We start from the raw sequence: 18,624 nt of genomic DNA, 5'->3' as shown, positions 1-18,624 counted from the left end.
GCCGGCGCGGGACCTCTCCGCGGGTTACCGGCCCGCCCCCGGCCCGCTCACGGCAAGCCCGAGCTCCCGCCGCGGCGCGCCAGCTCCTCCCGCCGGCCGCGGCGCCTCGCTGCAGCTGCAGCGCTCCCGGTGGGGCGGCCCCGCTACGTGCCCACAGCGACCCTGCGGGGAGGCTCCGCGCTGCCCGGCGAGAGCTGCGACCGGTACCGCTGCCCCCTGTAACAGCTTTGCGGGAAGACCGAAGGGCTGCTGGAAGCCGTGCCGCTGCTCGACCTGTCGCCACGGCACGCCAGAGTGTTTTTAGAACCTGACAATTAGTATAGTGTTAAACGTCAGCCTGGCTGACCTGCTGCTCGATTTACAGCACGTTAAGCATTCCTGAAACCGCGATCACCGATCTATTTGGGTCAACCAGGTGTCTCATTACTGCTTCACAAACGCCCCTGTGAGCAGCTTGCAGATAAACGAGGGCAGCCTTTGGGCTTCCCAGGCTCATCTCAGGGAAGACAGACTGGCCATTGGCCAGATCCAGCACCCTCACAAGCAAAAAGATGAAGTCTCTGCCTTCCCTCTGTTGTTCTCAGGTTAATTCAGTTTCAGCCACTTTACAAAGCCAGGCCCAGAGACAGGCTGGGGAATGGTGGGATCAGCACAACACAGCTGAGCACGGGATCAGGGCTCGGGCAAGCTCCGATCTGCATCAGCATCACATATCTCCACCTGACACCTACAGCCTGAGGCTTTTGCACAGTCCCACTGCCCCCTCCCTGCTGTTATGGAAGGTGTTCCTAGCACAGACATCTTTGGACTACCATGATCAGCCCTTTTGAAGTAATCCTGCCCAGAAGCTTCTCACCCTTCTGCAAGCAACGACAGACACTTTACATTCACTTTTGCCTTTGGGGAGAGGGGGGGATTCCCACTGCCAGAATTCACTCACCTCTGTGCCAAGTCCTTGAGCCCAGGGACCACCACATTAACTCAGCAGGGCTGCCAGTTGCTTCCCAGTATGCAGCAACAAGGTGAACCCAAGCTGTTTCTTCAGTGTGGTCTCTCAGTAGCACAGCACAGCACTCCAAGTCCTTTCTTTACTCTGAGTTCTGGTCCAGGCTTCTGGTGGAAATAGGGATGCCTCTCTCCAGTCCAGCATTATCTTCCTAGGCTGACTCTCCTAAAGTTCTTTGTGCAGCTTCTTCCCACTTGTGGACTTCTCCAGCTCAGTCTGTGTTCTTTTTAATTCACACCTCAGATTACCAAACAGCACTACTTCTCTCTAACATCTTCCCCACCACTGCTCACACCTATTTAGTAGCTGTGGCTCCTTGCAGTCAGCTGGTGCCAATGAGTTCCCAAATTAGTGACCTTCACTGTTTTTTGGTTTTTGTTTTTAGTTGGTTGGTTTGGTTTTTTGTTTTGTTTTGTTGTTGGCTTTTTTGTTTTTTAAAGGAACAGTCTCCAATTCCTCTTGGGACAGGTGCAGGTGTGGAATTAAGCTTGCTTGAGAAGGTGAAAAAAGCTGTGGATGGGCTGTGGAAAGCAATGCTCTTACTTCTTCAGTCCTGTATGTTCCTTGTCCTTCCATGCTTCCTTTGTGTTTTCATCCATTGGATTTGTGAAAATGTGGTTTTCAGGATCTTTTTATGTTGCCCTGATCTGTACCAGCAGACATATAGTACTGCTTTGCTGCTGCAGGCTGGGCTGAGCACAGCTGCCCAATGCTGTCTCCTCATTCTTTCCCATGGCCAGGGAGCCATTCTGTCTGCCTAGATGCTGGGGGGGGAGGGAAGGGGAAGGAACTGCCTGCAAAATGCTCTAGTGCAGATGCAGAGTTACCAGCAAAACAATGCCACTGGCAATGCAGCTTGTTCCTCTTGGGGAACAGTTGGATTTTTGGATTAAGTTACACTGGCAAAAGCTTACTGTACAAAGTTATGTGCTTAGCATCACTGTTTACTGTTTCCATTAAAGAAGTGTTTTGTACAAAGGTATCATCACTGTAGTCCGTGTGTGTGCCCAAGCATCACAATGGATTTGCACTTTTTAGTTTAGAAGTATCCCTCTTGTGAGGAACTCCAGCAACTGCAGGGTGGGATTTGCAGATGGTTGTTTTGACTGCACGGCTGAAGAAAAGCAGGTGGCTCTGAATCTCATAGCAGAGAGGAGTATTAGGGACCTCACACTTTAGGCATGGGGCTGATTTTTGCAGAGTTGCAAGCTGGAAATGTGGAAGCTTTTCTATTGCTCATGTTCTGCTTTCGGTCCCTCAGAAAAGCTCCCTGACAAATGGGACTCTGTAGGTCTTTTTTGTAATCTGAAGCGCCATGTAGAACATGAAGCTGAGCAATTTCCGTATACAGAACAGATCATATCTCCCCTGTACTCAGAAGCTTTCTGTTTTAATATCTGTGACTCTGTTTTTAATATCAAAGCAATAAATGAGTAAGTGCTCGAGCTCTCAAGCCTGGCTCTTGAAAGTGTTCATAAGACTTGTCAGGTGCTTGATGGTGTTCGATCCGCCAGGGAATTTGCTCTTATCCCTGCTAAAGGTGAGCTGCAAATGCAGAGAGAAGTTGGTATTGCAGCATCCAAAGCTCCCTGCCCTCCCTGAATACATCCCTTCTAGAGCCATCTGTGTCCATTGCATAAAACACATTTTTTTCAGGGTGGGAAGTAAAGAGGTTCAAGGAACCTTTTCCAGTGAAATTGCTGAGGCAATTTGTGTAATCACCATGTGAGAGGATAAATAATGCAGTGGGTATGTGCCCCTGCTTTCAGACAGGGCTTCCTGAAGGGTTAGATCCCATTGCCTGCAATTTTCCTGTCATATATATTGATAGCAAATCTATTCTCCTCCTGGCTGCCAAAACACACACGAGAAGAACATTGCTCAGTGCTGCTTGCACAGTTATTCCAGGCAGTTGCCTTGATGCAGCGTAACACAAGAGAGAGGGCAGACCCCAAAGCGGTGTCTTTCTGGAAAAGAGGAGGACAAAGCACCTGGATCACAGCCCATAGCCATTCTCTATTCCTCACCCCCATACTGCAGACCTATAAAGAAACGTGCATCATTTAGAAAGATACCGTCTTTAAAAAAAGACTCCATCATCTTCTGGTAAGCTGGGCAAGGGGTTAATTACCCTTACCGTTAAAAATATCCTTCTGCCTCTAATGCTTTCTGCAGGCACGTAGGCCCTGTGAAGGGCCCGGTTAGACTGGGATTGACCAGACTTGACTAGAAAAACGAGGCCAGGCTAAAGGTAGAGTTACTACTGTTACAGGAAGGAAAAAAACGCTCGTAAAACGTAGCGTCTATTGCAAACACACACCCAGGACACATCTTAAACTTTTCAGCAAGTGCCAAAAGTGTGCAGCGTTTGCAGGGCTGGTGAAAGCACTGTAATTAGCCATGAGGTAACAACCCCAGCCGTGCCGGTGAGCAGCCAGCAGCACGCCGAGCTGCAGGCCCAGCTCCTGGCCCTCACAGCCCTGTGCCACACAGCCGGCATAGCCAGCTGTATGCTGTCCATGCTGAGTACCTCAGCCTGCACCTCATACACCGGGGCCTGCACTTGCCCATCAGGGCCTTCCTAGCCTGGCCCTCGTCACTCAGGCCTGCATAAGGGCCCACTGAGCTCACAGTGTGCAGCAAAGGACGCGGCCTCCAGCCCTGTGTGGGGATAGAGTCGGCTCCTGAGGAGAGCTGTGGGCCCTTCTCAGGTGACGGCTTGCTCGTTGGCACCGGGCCGTGCTGAGGCTCTCTCCTGTGGGGACTCCTCCTCCTCCATACTTTGCTTGTGTGGTTTCATGTGGCTTGAATGATGGGATTTCCACCCCTCCTTGCAGACATCTCCACCAGCAATGCTGACAGTGGCTGCAATTCCTATTGTGATAATGCTTCTGCACGCTCCAGCTGTTACATTAGTGACTGATGTTCTCAGTCTTTACTGAAGAAACTAAATAGGGTCTACCTTGACACAGGGAAGGACAGCCAAACTGGAGGTAAGCCAGCTGAGCCCGGATATAATCCAGCTGCAACAGCCAACTCAAGCTCAGAAACTCTGTTTCAGGTTACGAGTGCAGGAATTCCACTGTGCTTGCATGGCTTCCCTGAGCTCAGACTCCAGAGGACCAGTCAGCTCGGGTCAGGGCAGCTCTGCATGGCTCGTCCTGCAGTGGAGGTGTCCTCGTGTGCAGCCTGCTGCTGCGGGGTGAGAGACAGCAAACAGAAGAAGCCCCACACCTCAGCCACGAAGCAGTTCCCATTTGGAAAGCCCCAGCTCACCATTATTCTGTGACTGGGGTCTGTGACATTGAGAAGTTTCCCTGCTGTGCACTCTACATCTTAATGGGACCTATTTAAATTTCTAAGCCCTAATAAACAAAGCATTAATATTCAATAAATGTCTCATTGATTACATATTTACTTATCTGCTATTTAGCTAGCATCCTCTGAAGGAATGAATAAAGAGTCAGAAGCAAGAGAGAGTTACTGCCTGTGATTGTCTTTACCTTGAATCTTTTACTTATGGTGTTCCCTCTATGATCCTAATGGCAGTGGGAAAATATCCTTCAGAGGGCAAGGGCTGCAGGCCCAAACTGGCTCTGCCCAATATCTAAAAGCCATAAGCATACTTTTTATTCACTAGCCTTTATTAAAAATACTATAACTTTTTTTTTTTTTTTTAAATGTCAAAATGTATTCTAGCTCTCAGTGAAACCCAAACATGTTATCTGCAAACGGGAAAGTATTTCAGCTCCTGCACAACTGAACTGGCCCAAAGCACTGCCCAGCTCCTCAGCCTGCAAAGGCTTTGGTGCCACTGAGCAGCTCAGCAATGAGGAGGTGCCTGGTTGGAGCTTCAGGCTGTAAAGCCACAAAGTAAAGGTGTGACCTGCATGACTGCTGCAGCTGGGCTATGCATTGTGCTGTGTGCTGGTGCTGTATGCCTCCATTGCCTCTCCAGGGATGGAGATGCTGCTCATCTTCTGTGAGCCTTCAACCAGTCTGGGACTGCTGGGTCCAGGCTGCACCTGACACGTGCTGCACAAAGCACGGCTTTTGTCAGAAGAGATGAAATAGAAAAGTGCAGGGATGAGTCTCTTACTTATCCTTTCTCACAGCCAAAAATCTGGCCTGACAGAGCGTTGGTGTTTGTTTCTACAGCTGGCCCTGCTGCATCTCCCTGCAGCACCAAGTGTGACCCTTAGCTTGCCTGTGCCTCAGTTTCTCAGCTTGCAGAACAGGATGTTGTAAGGATAAGTTATTTGATAATGTCCAAAGCAGTCCTCAAGTTCTCCTTGACAGCTGGAAACAGCTGGTAGGGACTAGAGGATACCAACACAGCAGAACTGTATTATTTTTGTTATCACTGTTCACTGTTCACTGTCACTGAAATTAACTTCTGATTTGTGTATGACTGTGTCCTTCTCACTGACGTCAAGTTAAAGAAAGGAAAAAAGCAGAAGGGTTTTAGGAATAAATGAGCTTCTTTTCATCTTCCATCTCATGCTTGGTTTAGCCTTCATCTCTGTCCTGCTCCTATGTATTGCCTTCAAGCTCCCACAGCATGTGGGTGGAGAGGAAGGGCAGCATGGACATTACAAAAAAAAGAGCTCTTCTTCCTCTGGGAAGCTGACCAACATTTTTGTTTTGATTTATCCCAGTTTCCTTGCAAATGACTTTCTGCCTAGCTGTCAAACTTTCTGTAAACACTTCAACAAGAGTCATGAAATAAATCTCCCAAGGAGGAGAAAAACAAACACAGTCACAAGACTGAAGTCAGTGCTCTCTTCCTCCTGCTCTTTACTGGGCATCACAAGAGATGATTTTCCACCGTGTCACTAACAGAAAACAAAATAGACCAAGGAGATAACAGGATACAGCACAACAGGGAAGGGTATGATGGAGAAAATAACACCCATGTATTTTTTGAAGCTTTGTGATGCATGTGAGCAGACTTCAGTCTACTTCAGGACTGTGGAGCAATGGAGGCAGACACAGCTGTGCCAGGTACCTTCCCAGCTCTGTACCATATACATGCACTGCATTTCTCTAATTGTCCTTTCACACAGCTCTTCAGATAAACTATAAACACACTGCAGAGCCTGTGCCACCAACAGCTCATTGAGCTGCAGCACTGAGGGTTTTGCAGCCTGAAGCAGCAACATGAAACACCTTTCAGTGCCCCCTCTTTTGTGGAGAGAAGACAGTGAGGACAAAGCCCTTGTGAAGACCCTGGGCCTTCTTTCTCCATGTGGAAGGCAGAGAAGGTACTGGTGGGAAGGTGCATTGCCTGTGGCGGAACTGACTCTCCCTGGGCTGTGGTATCAACAGCACCATGCAGCCATAACCTGATAGCATCTCTCACCAGCAGCTGCATTGCTCAGGAGCACACCAAAGCCTCCGAGAGCTTCCCATCTTCTGCTGCCAAGTCAAGGCAGGCACAATATTCACTAAATATGCAACGGAAGGGAGATATTCAGGCTCCTCTGAGATCGGGCTAGATAGGCTTATATCATGAATTCTGCTCTGGAAGCAAAATATTTAATGTGCAACACCCATCTTAATTGCTTTATTACGTTAAAATGTCAAGGTTGAATCTAACAGTCTTTACTCATGGTCAAATGTTCTGTAATGGCCAGAAGCAGTTAAAATGCCATCAATGTGCAACGAAGAATCGCTAGTTAAATGCAAGTTATTCCATGATTTATTGCTTTTAGAAGAGCCCAATGATCAGCATGCCAACAGGGAAGTGAACTCTCTCAAGTCTCTATGAGCCTTCTTCCCCACTCTGGATGAAATGAGGCCAATGATGAAGACAAAGCATTTATCAATACAGTGCTCAGCTGAAAGGACCACAGATGTGAGGGAGGAGGTTTTCTTTCACCAAAGTAGGGCAGAATTTGGCATTTACCTCCTGCACACTGTGTGTGAGGAGACCCAAGCCACACAGTCCATGCTAATCTACATGCTGGGAGCTCTACAGTTTGTGATGTTGTACAGTTTGGGATGTTGATGTGAGATAGTGGCTGCCTTCTGTGCACATGATCTCTGCCTCCAGAAGCCACGGGGAGCCAAGAGCCAGCTGAGACACTTCCTGGAGCAGGGAGCTTTTACACCCTGTGTTCCTGGATGTGCTGACAGGGGTGGAACTGGCAGAAAGATGACATCACTGGGGTCTGCAACTTTAAAATTAAACAACAGCAGATGAAATCAGTCTCTGCTCCAGGAGAGCTGGCTGCCTGTAGCAGTTCCTTTCAGGCAGCCTTGGTCAGAGAAGAGTTGTGCTATTAAATTTCCAAGATATTTCTACTGGGAAAAAACAGAACATTGAATGTAGCTTGGCTATCAGCATGGCAGGTGAGAGGACAGTTAGCTGGGAAATAGAGACATTGGTGAAGGGCAGGAGCAGAAAACATTTGTGCCCTGGAGCACAAGGAAAAAGTAGCATAGGGATGAGAAGGAGCACCCAGACCATGCTGCCTCTGCCCCACAACACCTGAGGGAATGCCTGAGCCCTGCGCTAACAAGAAACTGAACCAAAGATTTCCCATGGCACCTTCAGCTCATGACTTTGTCTCACAGCACCCCAACAGCAGTGCTCAGGGAAGCCTGCTGACAGGGAGCAGCTTGGCTTCTCAACCCTTTCTGCTTCCCTGACCACGTTTTATTTGGCTCCCTCAGCCTTGCTGCCATCAGCCCTCCTTGCTCCTAGGAATTCAAGAAAGTTCAAAGAGGAGACATTCCCCTGAGGATTTTATCAGCTTCCCTTTGCCAGAAACATTTTTTCCTTTCATGTGCAAACAAAACAACAACAACAAAAAAATGATACGAGGACTAGTAGTAATAAAAATAAATCAGGGCAGTAGGGCCAATGAGCTCTGTGCTGAAATTCCTTTCTTTCAAGGGTTTTCCCTGGACAGCAACATAGCCCATGAGTATAAGCCAGGAAGTATTCATCCAAAACCACAAGAAAGAACAAGTGGCAGACACCAGGAACACTGTTTGAATTTGGCACCACGCTTCCTGTCTGAGTCTTATGAAAAGTTCCAGGAATGATCCTGGATTCGTTTCACCTCAAAATCCATGGGGCCCACAAACAGAATTTGAATGAAAGAAGCGTTCAGGATTTTCTGAAAAAGCAATGCTACTTCAATGATACCTTTTTTCCCCCCACTTCTAAAATTGTATCTTCTGTAATTTTCTTATACATTACCAGAATGCGCTGCTGCACCTGATGTGTTACAATATGACATAATACAGTAGCTGGAATGCTTTATTATTCTAATGCAATTTAATTGAACACATAATGTTAATGATTAGCGGTAGCTGTTACTCAGAGCTAGTTAAAGCTTCATGCCAATTCCCTGCAGCATTTTATCTCATTCCTTCAATCTGTGCTGCAATGTAACAGATTGACACTTCATGCAGCATAAATAATGGGAGTGCTAGGGTGAGTCAATAGCAATAATTTGCAGAAAGCAGTGTTAACAATGCTGCAAGAAATAGCTTAGTATTAGTGATACTTTGTGCTTAGCTCATATTTTCCATCCCTATTTCAGCAGACACTTTACCAAGGCAATTAAAACCCCATTCGTTACTTCTGTTGTCCAGACAAGCAACCAGAGGCTGAGGCCAATGCAGTGTCTGGGCAAGGTTAATGCCTGGGTGCTGCCTTCCGCGAGTGCTACTAAAGCTTTGGCCTTGCTTTGAAGGGCTGGAGAACCATGGAGGAGCCCAGAACAAGCAGCAATACAGCACTCACACTGTACCCAGCCTGAATCCCTCCGAATTCCCTGGTTTTAGCAGCAGGTTCACTTCAAAAGTCTCAGATTCTCTCTCCTTTTCCCCCTCATCTGCTGCAGTCTCTCAAGGGACTCTTTGTCTCGCTCACCCTGAGCACACAGGGCAAACTGCACTCAGATAGACAGAACTGCAAAAGTGGGATGGAGTAAGGTAAGAGGCTCTGGTGCCACACTTTCTTCCATGTCCACCATGTACTACAGGTCCTTATGGACAGCCTAGCTCTAACTGTAGACCAACACCTCCTAAAGGGCTGCTCATCCTTGGATCAGGCCCTAACGGAGAAATTTCTTTTGTCTCCAAGACACTGCGCTCTTGAGTGGATGACCCATTCTTTCAGTGCTACTCAGACCAGTCCCCTTCTGTTGGGCAGCACTTTGGTGGGTCCTGCTGGCTTTGGCCAACTCTAATGCAGGTGCAAGCCAGAGGTTCATTCACACCAAAAAAACCCATAGGTCTTGCAAATGTGTTGGAGGATTGGAAAGGCCCATTCCTCTCCCTGTCCCTGGAAGGACTTGCTGGCTCTGAGGAATGAGCTAGGATGCACAGAGGTCTGTGCTCCTCCCTCTCTCACTCACTGAGCTTTGTTGCTATTCCTAGACACGAAGATCCAGGTCTAAGCCACTAGCATTTACATGGCTTGATACTTTTATAGCAACAAAAACGAGTTTCCTATTAGCCAAAAGTGGCTGGAATCCCAGATCTGGAGCTGTGCTGATGGGGTAATGTCTGGAAAAAAAAAAAAAAAGAAAAGGAAATCTCCAACATGGAAACACTAAATGCTATGGCAACAAGAGGAGCAACAAACAGAGCTTAAAGACATAGGGTTAGCATTAATTTAAGCACTGGGAATTAGAGAAAGGGAAATATCAGTAATTTATAATGCTGTGTTTTATGTGGGCTGAGGAGACAGGATCACATGCCCTTGAACATGGAGATACATGCACTAGAGGCAAACAGGCAGGATCCTGCTCCAGGCTGCTGGCTTTCATCAGAATCCCTTCTAGCCATTCAGCTGACACTACATGTGGAAACTGAGCTCTTCCCGCATTATCCCTTCTGACTGTGCCTTCTTCCTTCCAGCCCTGTGCTGTAACTACAGAGAGAGGAACATATCTACCTAATTTGTTAATCCAGCCATAGTAGCTGGCTGAACTGCCCCTGCCGAGCCCCCTGTCTCTGAGTCATGGAGAGATCCCTCCCCTCCTCTCTCCTCCCCTCCCCAAAAAGCAGAGATTCCTCTGGTGACACCCAGCTGCTCTGTGCTATCTGACAGCTCCTGTAGAAGATGATGTATACATTCATTGGTGCTGGCCATGGAGCAGACACTTCCCAGGTCTCCCTTCACCCTTGGCAAAAAGATAATTTCCATATATAAACCTTCTGATTCTATCCAGAGCAGACCAAGAGAGGCTTTTCTTGTTCCATTTATTTTCTCTGTGGATCTCAGTCTCTAACTGTCATGGCACAGCAGTTTCCAGTAAATGCCTGCAGAAGGCAGGCAGGTAAAATGCACTGAAGTACTGAAAGTACTCAGTTGACTTCTGAAGTCAGGACACAGCTTCAGCCCAGCAGATGTGAATTTACCGTGTTTGTACTTCTGCCACAAGTTTCCTTGGAGATGTCTGAGAAACCATTCCCCTTCCCTAAATTTCCAAGCTCCAAAGTGTCTGTGCCAGAGAGACTATAAAATGTTTGGGTTAGGACTCTCTCAGGTGCATGTGCATTATCCACTGCGGAGAGGATTTAGTGCGACCAAGCCCTGACACTGCTGCTTGCATACAGCCACAGAGTCACCTGCTGAGTAAGGCACTGCCAGGCCTTTCCCTTGCAAAGCGCAGCACCTGGATTTCCAGGCCCTTTGAACTACTGCTTCCTAATGAACAAAGACCTGCAAGTCATCGTGAAATAGACACATTTCCTTGTAAAAAACAGAGCAATGTTCCACTCTGTGTTTAACGTTTTTTTCTTTAAGAAAATGACACCACAAGGTCTCACTCCTCAGTGTCCAATGGGAATGACACCTAAATTTCAAGCAAGTGACCCCATTTCTTTTCCTCATTCATCTGCTCCCACTGTCTGAGCCTTTTTCCTCCTCCGGTCAGGGGATGCTGCCTTACCCTTTGCCTTGAGGCCCTCGCAGTGTGTTTAGCCCAATGGGAAGGAGGAGGAGGAGGTATGGTGCTCCAGCTTGTGCCAAGCAGGCAGGAAGGGATGAAGATCAGAAGCAGCAGTAGAGAGAGGAGATGAAATGCCACTGGTGTGAATTCCTCCGTCCAAAGACCAGGCTGAGGACAAAGCTCTCACCTTCAGTACCTGCCATGGGACAAGCTAATTGTGGGGAACAGGGCCTAATTCCTCTCCCCTTGATTCACTATTTGATCTTGGACTAGTTCTTTCAATTCTGTTGTATCTGTTCCCTTATTCTATGCTGACAGGATAAGAATGCCGTTCCTTGTGAAGTCCTTTGATATCCAAGGAAGAAAATCATCATACAGAAGCTATAGCTGATTAGCTTTATTAGTGTCACAGCCGTCTTATTCTTGAAAAAAAAATCTCTTGTACAAAGGCCATCATTGCTGAATAACTCTGTCTGATGTCACATAAGTCTATGTGCTTTCATTGTATAGAAAGAAAGAGAGTTGTGTTCCTTCATTTGAGGACTTGTTAAGCTTCTCAATGTGTGTCCTGGCAAGGCATAGTGAAGAGCAGGTAAAAGGATACATGAGAATAATGACAACCTTTTGCTTTTTCTTCTGTCTCGGTGGATCTGTGTTTCCTGAGTTTCAGCAATTTCTAAGTAAATGAAAAAACAAAACAAAACAAAACAAAACAGTTTATAGTTTTCACAATTTCATCCAAGTTTCCTCAAAACTGGAGCCAGGTACATTCCAGCCCAAGGGATCATTTCTGACCAAAGCGTCTGCTTTCCAGTGAGAAACACTCATTCCATGAGGCGTTGTGCTCCAGCTGGGAGCCCTTCCCAGTGCCCTGCTCATGGCAAGGATTCCCACCTGGTGCCAGCTGGCAGAGGACAGCCCTGTGCTGGTGCCTCAGCCTCCCTGCTGCCTGCCTCATGCTCACAGGCCACTTGGCAGCCTGCTAGGCAGCAGCAGAGTGGAAATCCCATGCTATTTCCTGAATGCAACCCCAATACAACACTGCGCGCGGAGGTAGGACACAACATTTTTGAACTAACAGCTAGTGGGATCTGACCCTGCATCCTTCCAACAAGCATCTTCTGAAGATGGAAAAGCTTTTGTTTTTCACAGTTTGTCAGCCTGTTGGATCTGTCAAGCAGCCTGCAGAACTGGAGCAGGGAGATCTGAGGACACTCTTGCTGCAGCAGTGCTGAAGCCCAAAGCTGGTGGCTGTCAGTTCAGGACAGCCCCAGCCAGAGTACCACACTAAGAGCTGAAACAAGGTTCCCTATGCAAAATTAGCTCTATCCTCAGCTGCTGGGAATGATCTCCGGAGAGGAACAAATGGGTTCGTGGCCTTTTTTTCACCTTCCCTAGCTATAATGCAGTCTTGCAAGAGTCTTCATCTCATAGGCATTTGGTGTTAGTTTTTCAGTGGATATTTTGTACAGGAAAAATTCAGATCTTGTCTCTACTTTTTTTCCTGGTAAATTGCATACATAGCTTGAGAATGAAGAGGATTAGGATATCTATGACAGAGGTACAGTGTAATTATCTGAGAAGATGTAAACTGTATCTAGGCTGTTTAAAGTGATGTTAGTTAGCTTTGTTAGTACATGTTTAATGCAATCCCTCTGTGGAAAACTGTAATAAAAATATCAGTTCTCTAAAGATTCAGGTCAGTCTTCTCTACACAGCTGATATCAGAGATATCCATTCAGTTTCACATGAAAAAGCAGCAAAGTCTTGGCTTTTCCGATGCTTCAAAGGATAAGACATAAGAAGAAAATGAAGCCTTTCTGAGAATCAGAAGACCCACTTTTCAGGCCTTTTTCATTCATTTATAGAAGGAACAACAGAAGCACCAGCTTATCTCACTTCCTTTTGCTATTTTGCTTTCTGCTTCTCCTTGCAGCTCAGGAAATGTTACTGAGGAGCCACAGCCAGGGCAGAAGCTTCTGCTGAAGAGCCATTGAGCGGCATGTGGTCCAGCTGAGCCTCCTTTGGCCCTGTCTGTGGGCTCAAAACACCCCAGACTGTTAAAGGAACAAAATCAGCACCGAACAGAGCATCTGTTCAGCAGCTTTCTGGGATACTGAGAGTCCTGAAACAAGCACTTCTACAAACTGCTTTGTGCTTCTTGTATGAAGTAACATGAAGAGAAAGCTTTTGCCACAAGTTGCCTTATGTTATTTTACCACCAGTGGGAAGCAGTCGGGTCTCTGCAGAATTTATCCACCATTCTGTTAACAGAAAGGCCTTGAACACCCAAACACCTCATCTGGACTCCTTCAGCAAGCTTCTCAGCTATTTGCATTTGACTTATCTAGGTGCCCACCATCACCCCAACGTTGAGTTGACATGACACTGACAGCAGTAATGGAAGCTGTTGGGAATTTGCTCTTATCACGTTAGAAGAACAAACCGAATTTATTAAACAGAAACCCAACAGTCTGGGCATCTCATTCTAGGCCATGAAAACAAACACACACCTCAGCTTAATCCTGCTGCCAGCCCATCTGTCTCAGCCCCTCGTGTAAGAAACGATATACAGTCTTCATGTCCCTGCTCAGAGCTGTGAGAAAGCATTCATTAATTCTTAAAAGGCACGAAGGTAAGATACTTCTCTGAATAAGTTCAGAAGAAAGATATTACAAGTCAACAACCCTAAATCCACTACTGCTGCAAAGAGGTTAATTCTACATGTCTGCTTTTAGTCAAAACTCGCTGAGGAGAAGTACGTGATTATCCCAGAGAGGACCGGAATCAAGCGCACACTGCTTAAGGTACAGATTGCTGTGAAGTATGTGGTTTGGTGTAAGGTCACAACATCAAGGTAGGCATGAGGGCAGGGGGAGGACACAGAAAATATCACATGCCTGGGCCTGTGGACAGACAGGAACTGAAAATAACACCTGGTTCATCACGGAGAAACTTAAGACATCAAGAAAATCAGGCAACTCAAATTTTAACAAAGAAGAGTGGTTAGGCCACTGCCCATGCGAGCATGGGGCAGGATGCAGCAAGCTGCTGGGAGACAGCAGAGAGAAAGCAAGGGATGGCAAGAGAAAGACCTTCCCTATCACGTCTCAAGAGTGCTTTGTCCTTCCATTGCTTCTACTTTACGTGTTATAAACTCTGTGACAACACTGGCTAGTTTGGATTCCATGAATAAATACTTGCATTTTTAACTGACCCTATCCTGACTTGAATTAAGAGTAATTTCAAGGCAACTGGATAATAATAAGGTTCTTCTCACCCAGGTCTATGCCAATTCATTAAGTGGGGTGCTAAGGAGACTTCAGTAAGCTCCCTCACTCCCAGCGTGTTCTCCAGACTGTGCCCCAAGAGGATCCGCATGAGCCAGCACACAGAGAGGAAATTGCTCTTGTTAAACCAAATGATACGGTTGAGAAAACTGACAGCCTGCTGGGCTCACTCATCCTTTGTGTGCTTAAAAGCTTGTCTGTTTTTTCCAGCTATATCACTTGGCCTAATCAATATTTTTCCTCCTCCTACAAACTGTGCTATGTTATTAACCATGTGAACTTAATCATATTTTTCTCTGCATTGCACAAGAATAACATGTTTAAAGAGACTGAGACAGAAAAAGCAAAGGATAAAGAAAAACAGCTGCTAATCCCTTGTGCCAGGAATATAAGATAATTACACTTCTGGAGACATCTGAAACTCTGCAAGCTTCACGTCTGATAGATCAATTTAAACCAGATCATGATCTCAATGTGACAGTTCTACCCACTTGGGATAACATAACTGGCTGACAAGCATGTTTAGGTCTATCCCATTTAAGAAGGCGTTAAGGACCCATTTAAACATTATCCACATGAGGATAAGCATCTATTTGAGAGCTCCTTTGACTGTGGACCTCCCCACCAGATGCCCTTGCCTCACATGTCTGAGGGCACTACCCTCAGAGTTGCTGGCTTACCCTCCTTGACAAGCCACTGCTGTGCCCAAGTGCTCTGTGGCCATGTCACGCCAGCATCGTTGCAGCTGCTGTCCCATGGGGTACAGGCATAGGAGCATCTCTTCCTGGCATTTCTGCCTTGGGTTGCAGGAGACAGCACTGTTATACCTATGCAGGGAAAGTAAACACTGGTTGCAAAGTCCCCAGAAAAAAGTGGCTTACTTTAAATAAAAGCAGAAATACAAGAACATAGAGACAAAGCAGTGAATGCTTGTCTCTCACCTTTCTCTGAGAGACATTTGACTTGAACAAGTGATGAAAATGATTTTGTTCTTCAGTCGTAGTATTTCACTCCTTTCTTCCTTGTTACAGAACAGTTTGCTTTGACTTTGACTATTCCCACACGTTAAGAAAAGCCTTTCTCCTGTGAAAACACGTTTCTTTGATCCTCTCACCTGCTAAGATTTCCTGTTCTTTGTGAATGTCTCAGTTTTACTGACCACGACCAACATCTGGTCTTTTTGCTTTGATGTTAGAGATCTTCCACTTCCCCCTTCTTTCTCATAAAGGAGTTGGAGAAGCTAACAAACACTTGCAGCCAGCTCAGCCTCCCAAAGAGTTTCCCTTTGGCAGGCTATCAGTGTTGTTTAATGACTAACATCTTCCCTTTCGGGCAGGTGCTTGCTGCCCATCTTCCATAGTGGAGCAGTTCTGGAAACCAGGAATCATACTTGGGATGGAAAACTGTTCCAAAGAAGGGTTTCTGCCTCAAGTAAAGGCACTTGCAGAATATGCTATGGATCTCACCATCTCTCTGGCCCAGCACCTATTTAGTTCTCTTCATAAACAAGTTTTGTTACACAGCAGGTAAGATGGCTAAATCATGGCAATTTGCATTGCTGACAGAATCTCTCCAATAGCACCTGCCCAGGGCTGCACCTCAGACCAAATCACAGGTTGGCAATTAATGCTTGGAACGCCCTAGTGTTAGTTTTTGAAGAGTCAAAAGAAGTTACAAAAAAGGTAAACTCCTTTCATGGGAAATCCACTATCTAGAGATTAATCTTTCACAGATACATTCCTTATCCAGGGGAACTACAGAAAATAACAGAAAGAATGATGCATTGCTGTGGAGGCTGCAACTAGATGTTTATTGCTAGTGATCTCCAGGGAGTTCATATTTATTTTGCTGAACATTTTACTAACACTGGGAAAATATTCTATTTTTCTGAACATTTGCCCTCTGACATGTTGCCAAAGCTCTACAGAATGATGATGAATCACTCGTTAGTGACTGTGATGTTACTATTTCTCGTTTCTAACATGAGAAATTTTTGGTGAAAAAATTTCAGATATCTTATAGTGATCACGCAATGGGACGCTGTCTCTGTGTACTTGAGCATATGGGAAAAAAGTACATGAAAACAGAAACCAAGAACCCTACAGTAAAATTAAGCAATGGCACATGCTAACTCATATCAAAGGGGCTGCACGTATACTGCACAACAGTGAGATCCACACTGAAAATAATGGGGGATTGCACAGGTGAAGACAGGAGTTCATCAGGAACATCCAAATGGTAGCCGTGCATGAGCTGTGTGCTCACAACACCAATGGGATAATCACCTCATCCCAGGCACTGCATTTCAGATGCACGATGGGAGACTGCAGGATGGACAGGACATCAAGAAAATATCACAGGGATATGTGTCTGCCTTGATTTTTTGGAACCACGGGGTAATTTCATGGAATGGAAAGTAGCCTATCCAAAACTGACTAGAGAAACAGTTCTTGGTGCAGCATGTAGTTAAGCAGTGAATCCTTTCCACAGCATACCTCAGGGAGCAAAATTGTAACAAGTATAAGATGGTTATTAGGGAAGTTTGTAGATAGCAAGCGTTCAGGATAACAAATGCTAAGTCATAAACACTTTAGGAGTTGAACTAGTCTTTATCAATAGAGAACAGGATGCGGCTGTGTGCTAGAGCAGGTTATCCAAATGATTTGATAGTCGTATCTGTTGAAATATGTGGTCTGGGTCATTTCTGGCAGGACGCTACACAAAGAGGTTATTCAGTCTTATGAGGCCTGACGATATTCCAGCAGACTTATGAACCCCTCAGCCTGAAAGAAAAGCAGGGACTGAGGAGCGAGGCTTTTTGGCAGAGCTGCTGGAGTCCAGTGCTGAAATAGCAGGGGATACTTCAGGTCAGTCCTGAAGTGCACTGCAACAGCCATCCAGTAATAGAAGTTATCCATTATCACTCATCCACAAATATTTTGAAAGGAAAAATTCTGGACAGGCTCTGAAAAGCTGGCTGGCTCATCATTCTGATGAGATTTCCATAGAGAAGTCACAGTTTTTGCAAAGTTGCCAATTTTTAAGCAATCCTCTCTCAGCCAATTTCTTTATTTCCCTCTGCACACTACCAAACATGATTAGATCATATTATGAACATATTGCCTGCCAAATTTCATCTCCAGTAAATCATACGGAGCACTACGACCTTATAAAAGAATCTTAAACTGATTAACCTGTTTACTCTGTGCCTCTCTACAGAGAAGAAAGTCCCATCAACTTATTTTGGAGTACTACTGATTAAGATGTCCTAACTTACATTTTCCTCCTGTTTTTGCAGTTCATATGTCATACTTAAAAAAAAGAGAGGCTGTAAAAGAATGCACTGGTTCCACCTACATTCTGACCGCATGGAGGAGAGGGATGATATAATGCTAAATACATTCACTCCATATCCAGGAATATGCAGAACTCTGTTATTTATATCTTACCATTCCTACTTGTTTACACAGTGACCCATGTGGCTGGTTTTAGTTGAGAAAAATCATAAATCATTTACAGCAGCTCATCTGTGCTGGCCAGGAGGGCTTTACTTTGCTAACATGGCAGAAAAGCACTTGCAAACCCCAGGCACCAAAAATCAGATCCTCATGTGGTACTTATCTGCCACCCTTCTGACATCTGTACTCTACACAAGCAGCCAATACTTTGCTCCATGATGAATAGTAAACAGAACCAGTGTAATTTGTCCCGTGAAATATGGGTTTGCAGACTTTGTATTTTATTTTTTTTATTTGGCATTCAGTCTTCACATAAACTCACCAGAATGGGATGGGATTCATCTTATCTAACATCAGACATCCTAAACATCAGTGTTCACAGCAAAGGCAGTAACGAAAAAGCCCTTTCTAGTGCCTGGAGAAGAATTCACCCTAATGCTGGCTTTGAGGCTGATAAGCCACATAGTGGTTCTCTCCATTTATAATGAAGAACATCAAAAGTGCTGACTCAGTTACCTACAGTCATTTAACTTTTGCTGAAATGGATACTATCCTCATGGCTCAAGTGAAAGTCCTGTGAAATAGCACAAAATGTTAGTGACCAGGTGAGAAAAGTGCTAGCTGAAGTATACCTTATGTCAGGAATAGGAGATGAAGCAGGAGGAATAATTCTCATTGACTGACTCCCATTGAAAAAGGAGAGCCAAGTATTATGAAAGGAAAATGACTGCCGTCTACCTTAATTATGCACTACAACAATCCACTGCATGGAGCAATCGCACTGAAGTGGATCACTGAACTGTAGGTAAGAGATCTTACCTACAATGGTGCATTTGCCTACTGAGCGTTTAGAGCAGAGAGATGAAATCTACACGTGAAAACTGCTCACCGCTTCGAAGTTCGTGTGTTGGGATGGGACTTGAGATACTACCTTCACAAGATAGTTGTTTAAA

At 45.7% G+C, this 18,624-nt stretch overlaps 1 protein-coding gene across 3 annotated transcripts in view; it reads right to left on the bottom strand.

The window, feature by feature from the left end:
- LDLRAD3 (low density lipoprotein receptor class A domain containing 3) overlaps positions 1 to 1,685 on the bottom strand; it is a 197,580-nt gene extending 195,895 nt beyond the window's left edge. The window contains exon 1 of one of the 3 annotated variants that reach the window (XM_052693333.1): positions 941 to 1,685. In XM_052693333.1, the coding sequence (XP_052549293.1) occupies positions 941 to 977 (37 nt within the window). In that variant the 5' untranslated portion in view covers positions 978 to 1,685. The remainder of the gene's footprint in view (positions 1 to 940) is intronic. The other 2 variants (XM_052693332.1, XM_052693331.1) reach the window with 2 other exon arrangements.
- Between the last annotated feature and the right edge of the window lie 16,939 nt (positions 1,686 to 18,624).

This window comes from Tympanuchus pallidicinctus, unplaced genomic scaffold (assembly GCF_026119805.1).
Source record: "Tympanuchus pallidicinctus isolate F22 unplaced genomic scaffold, pur_lepc_1.0 scaffold3, whole genome shotgun sequence".
NCBI lineage: Eukaryota > Metazoa > Chordata > Aves > Galliformes > Phasianidae > Tympanuchus > Tympanuchus pallidicinctus.
Note: the sequence above shows the minus strand (reverse complement) of the source record. Positions and strands in the feature narration are given on the sequence as shown.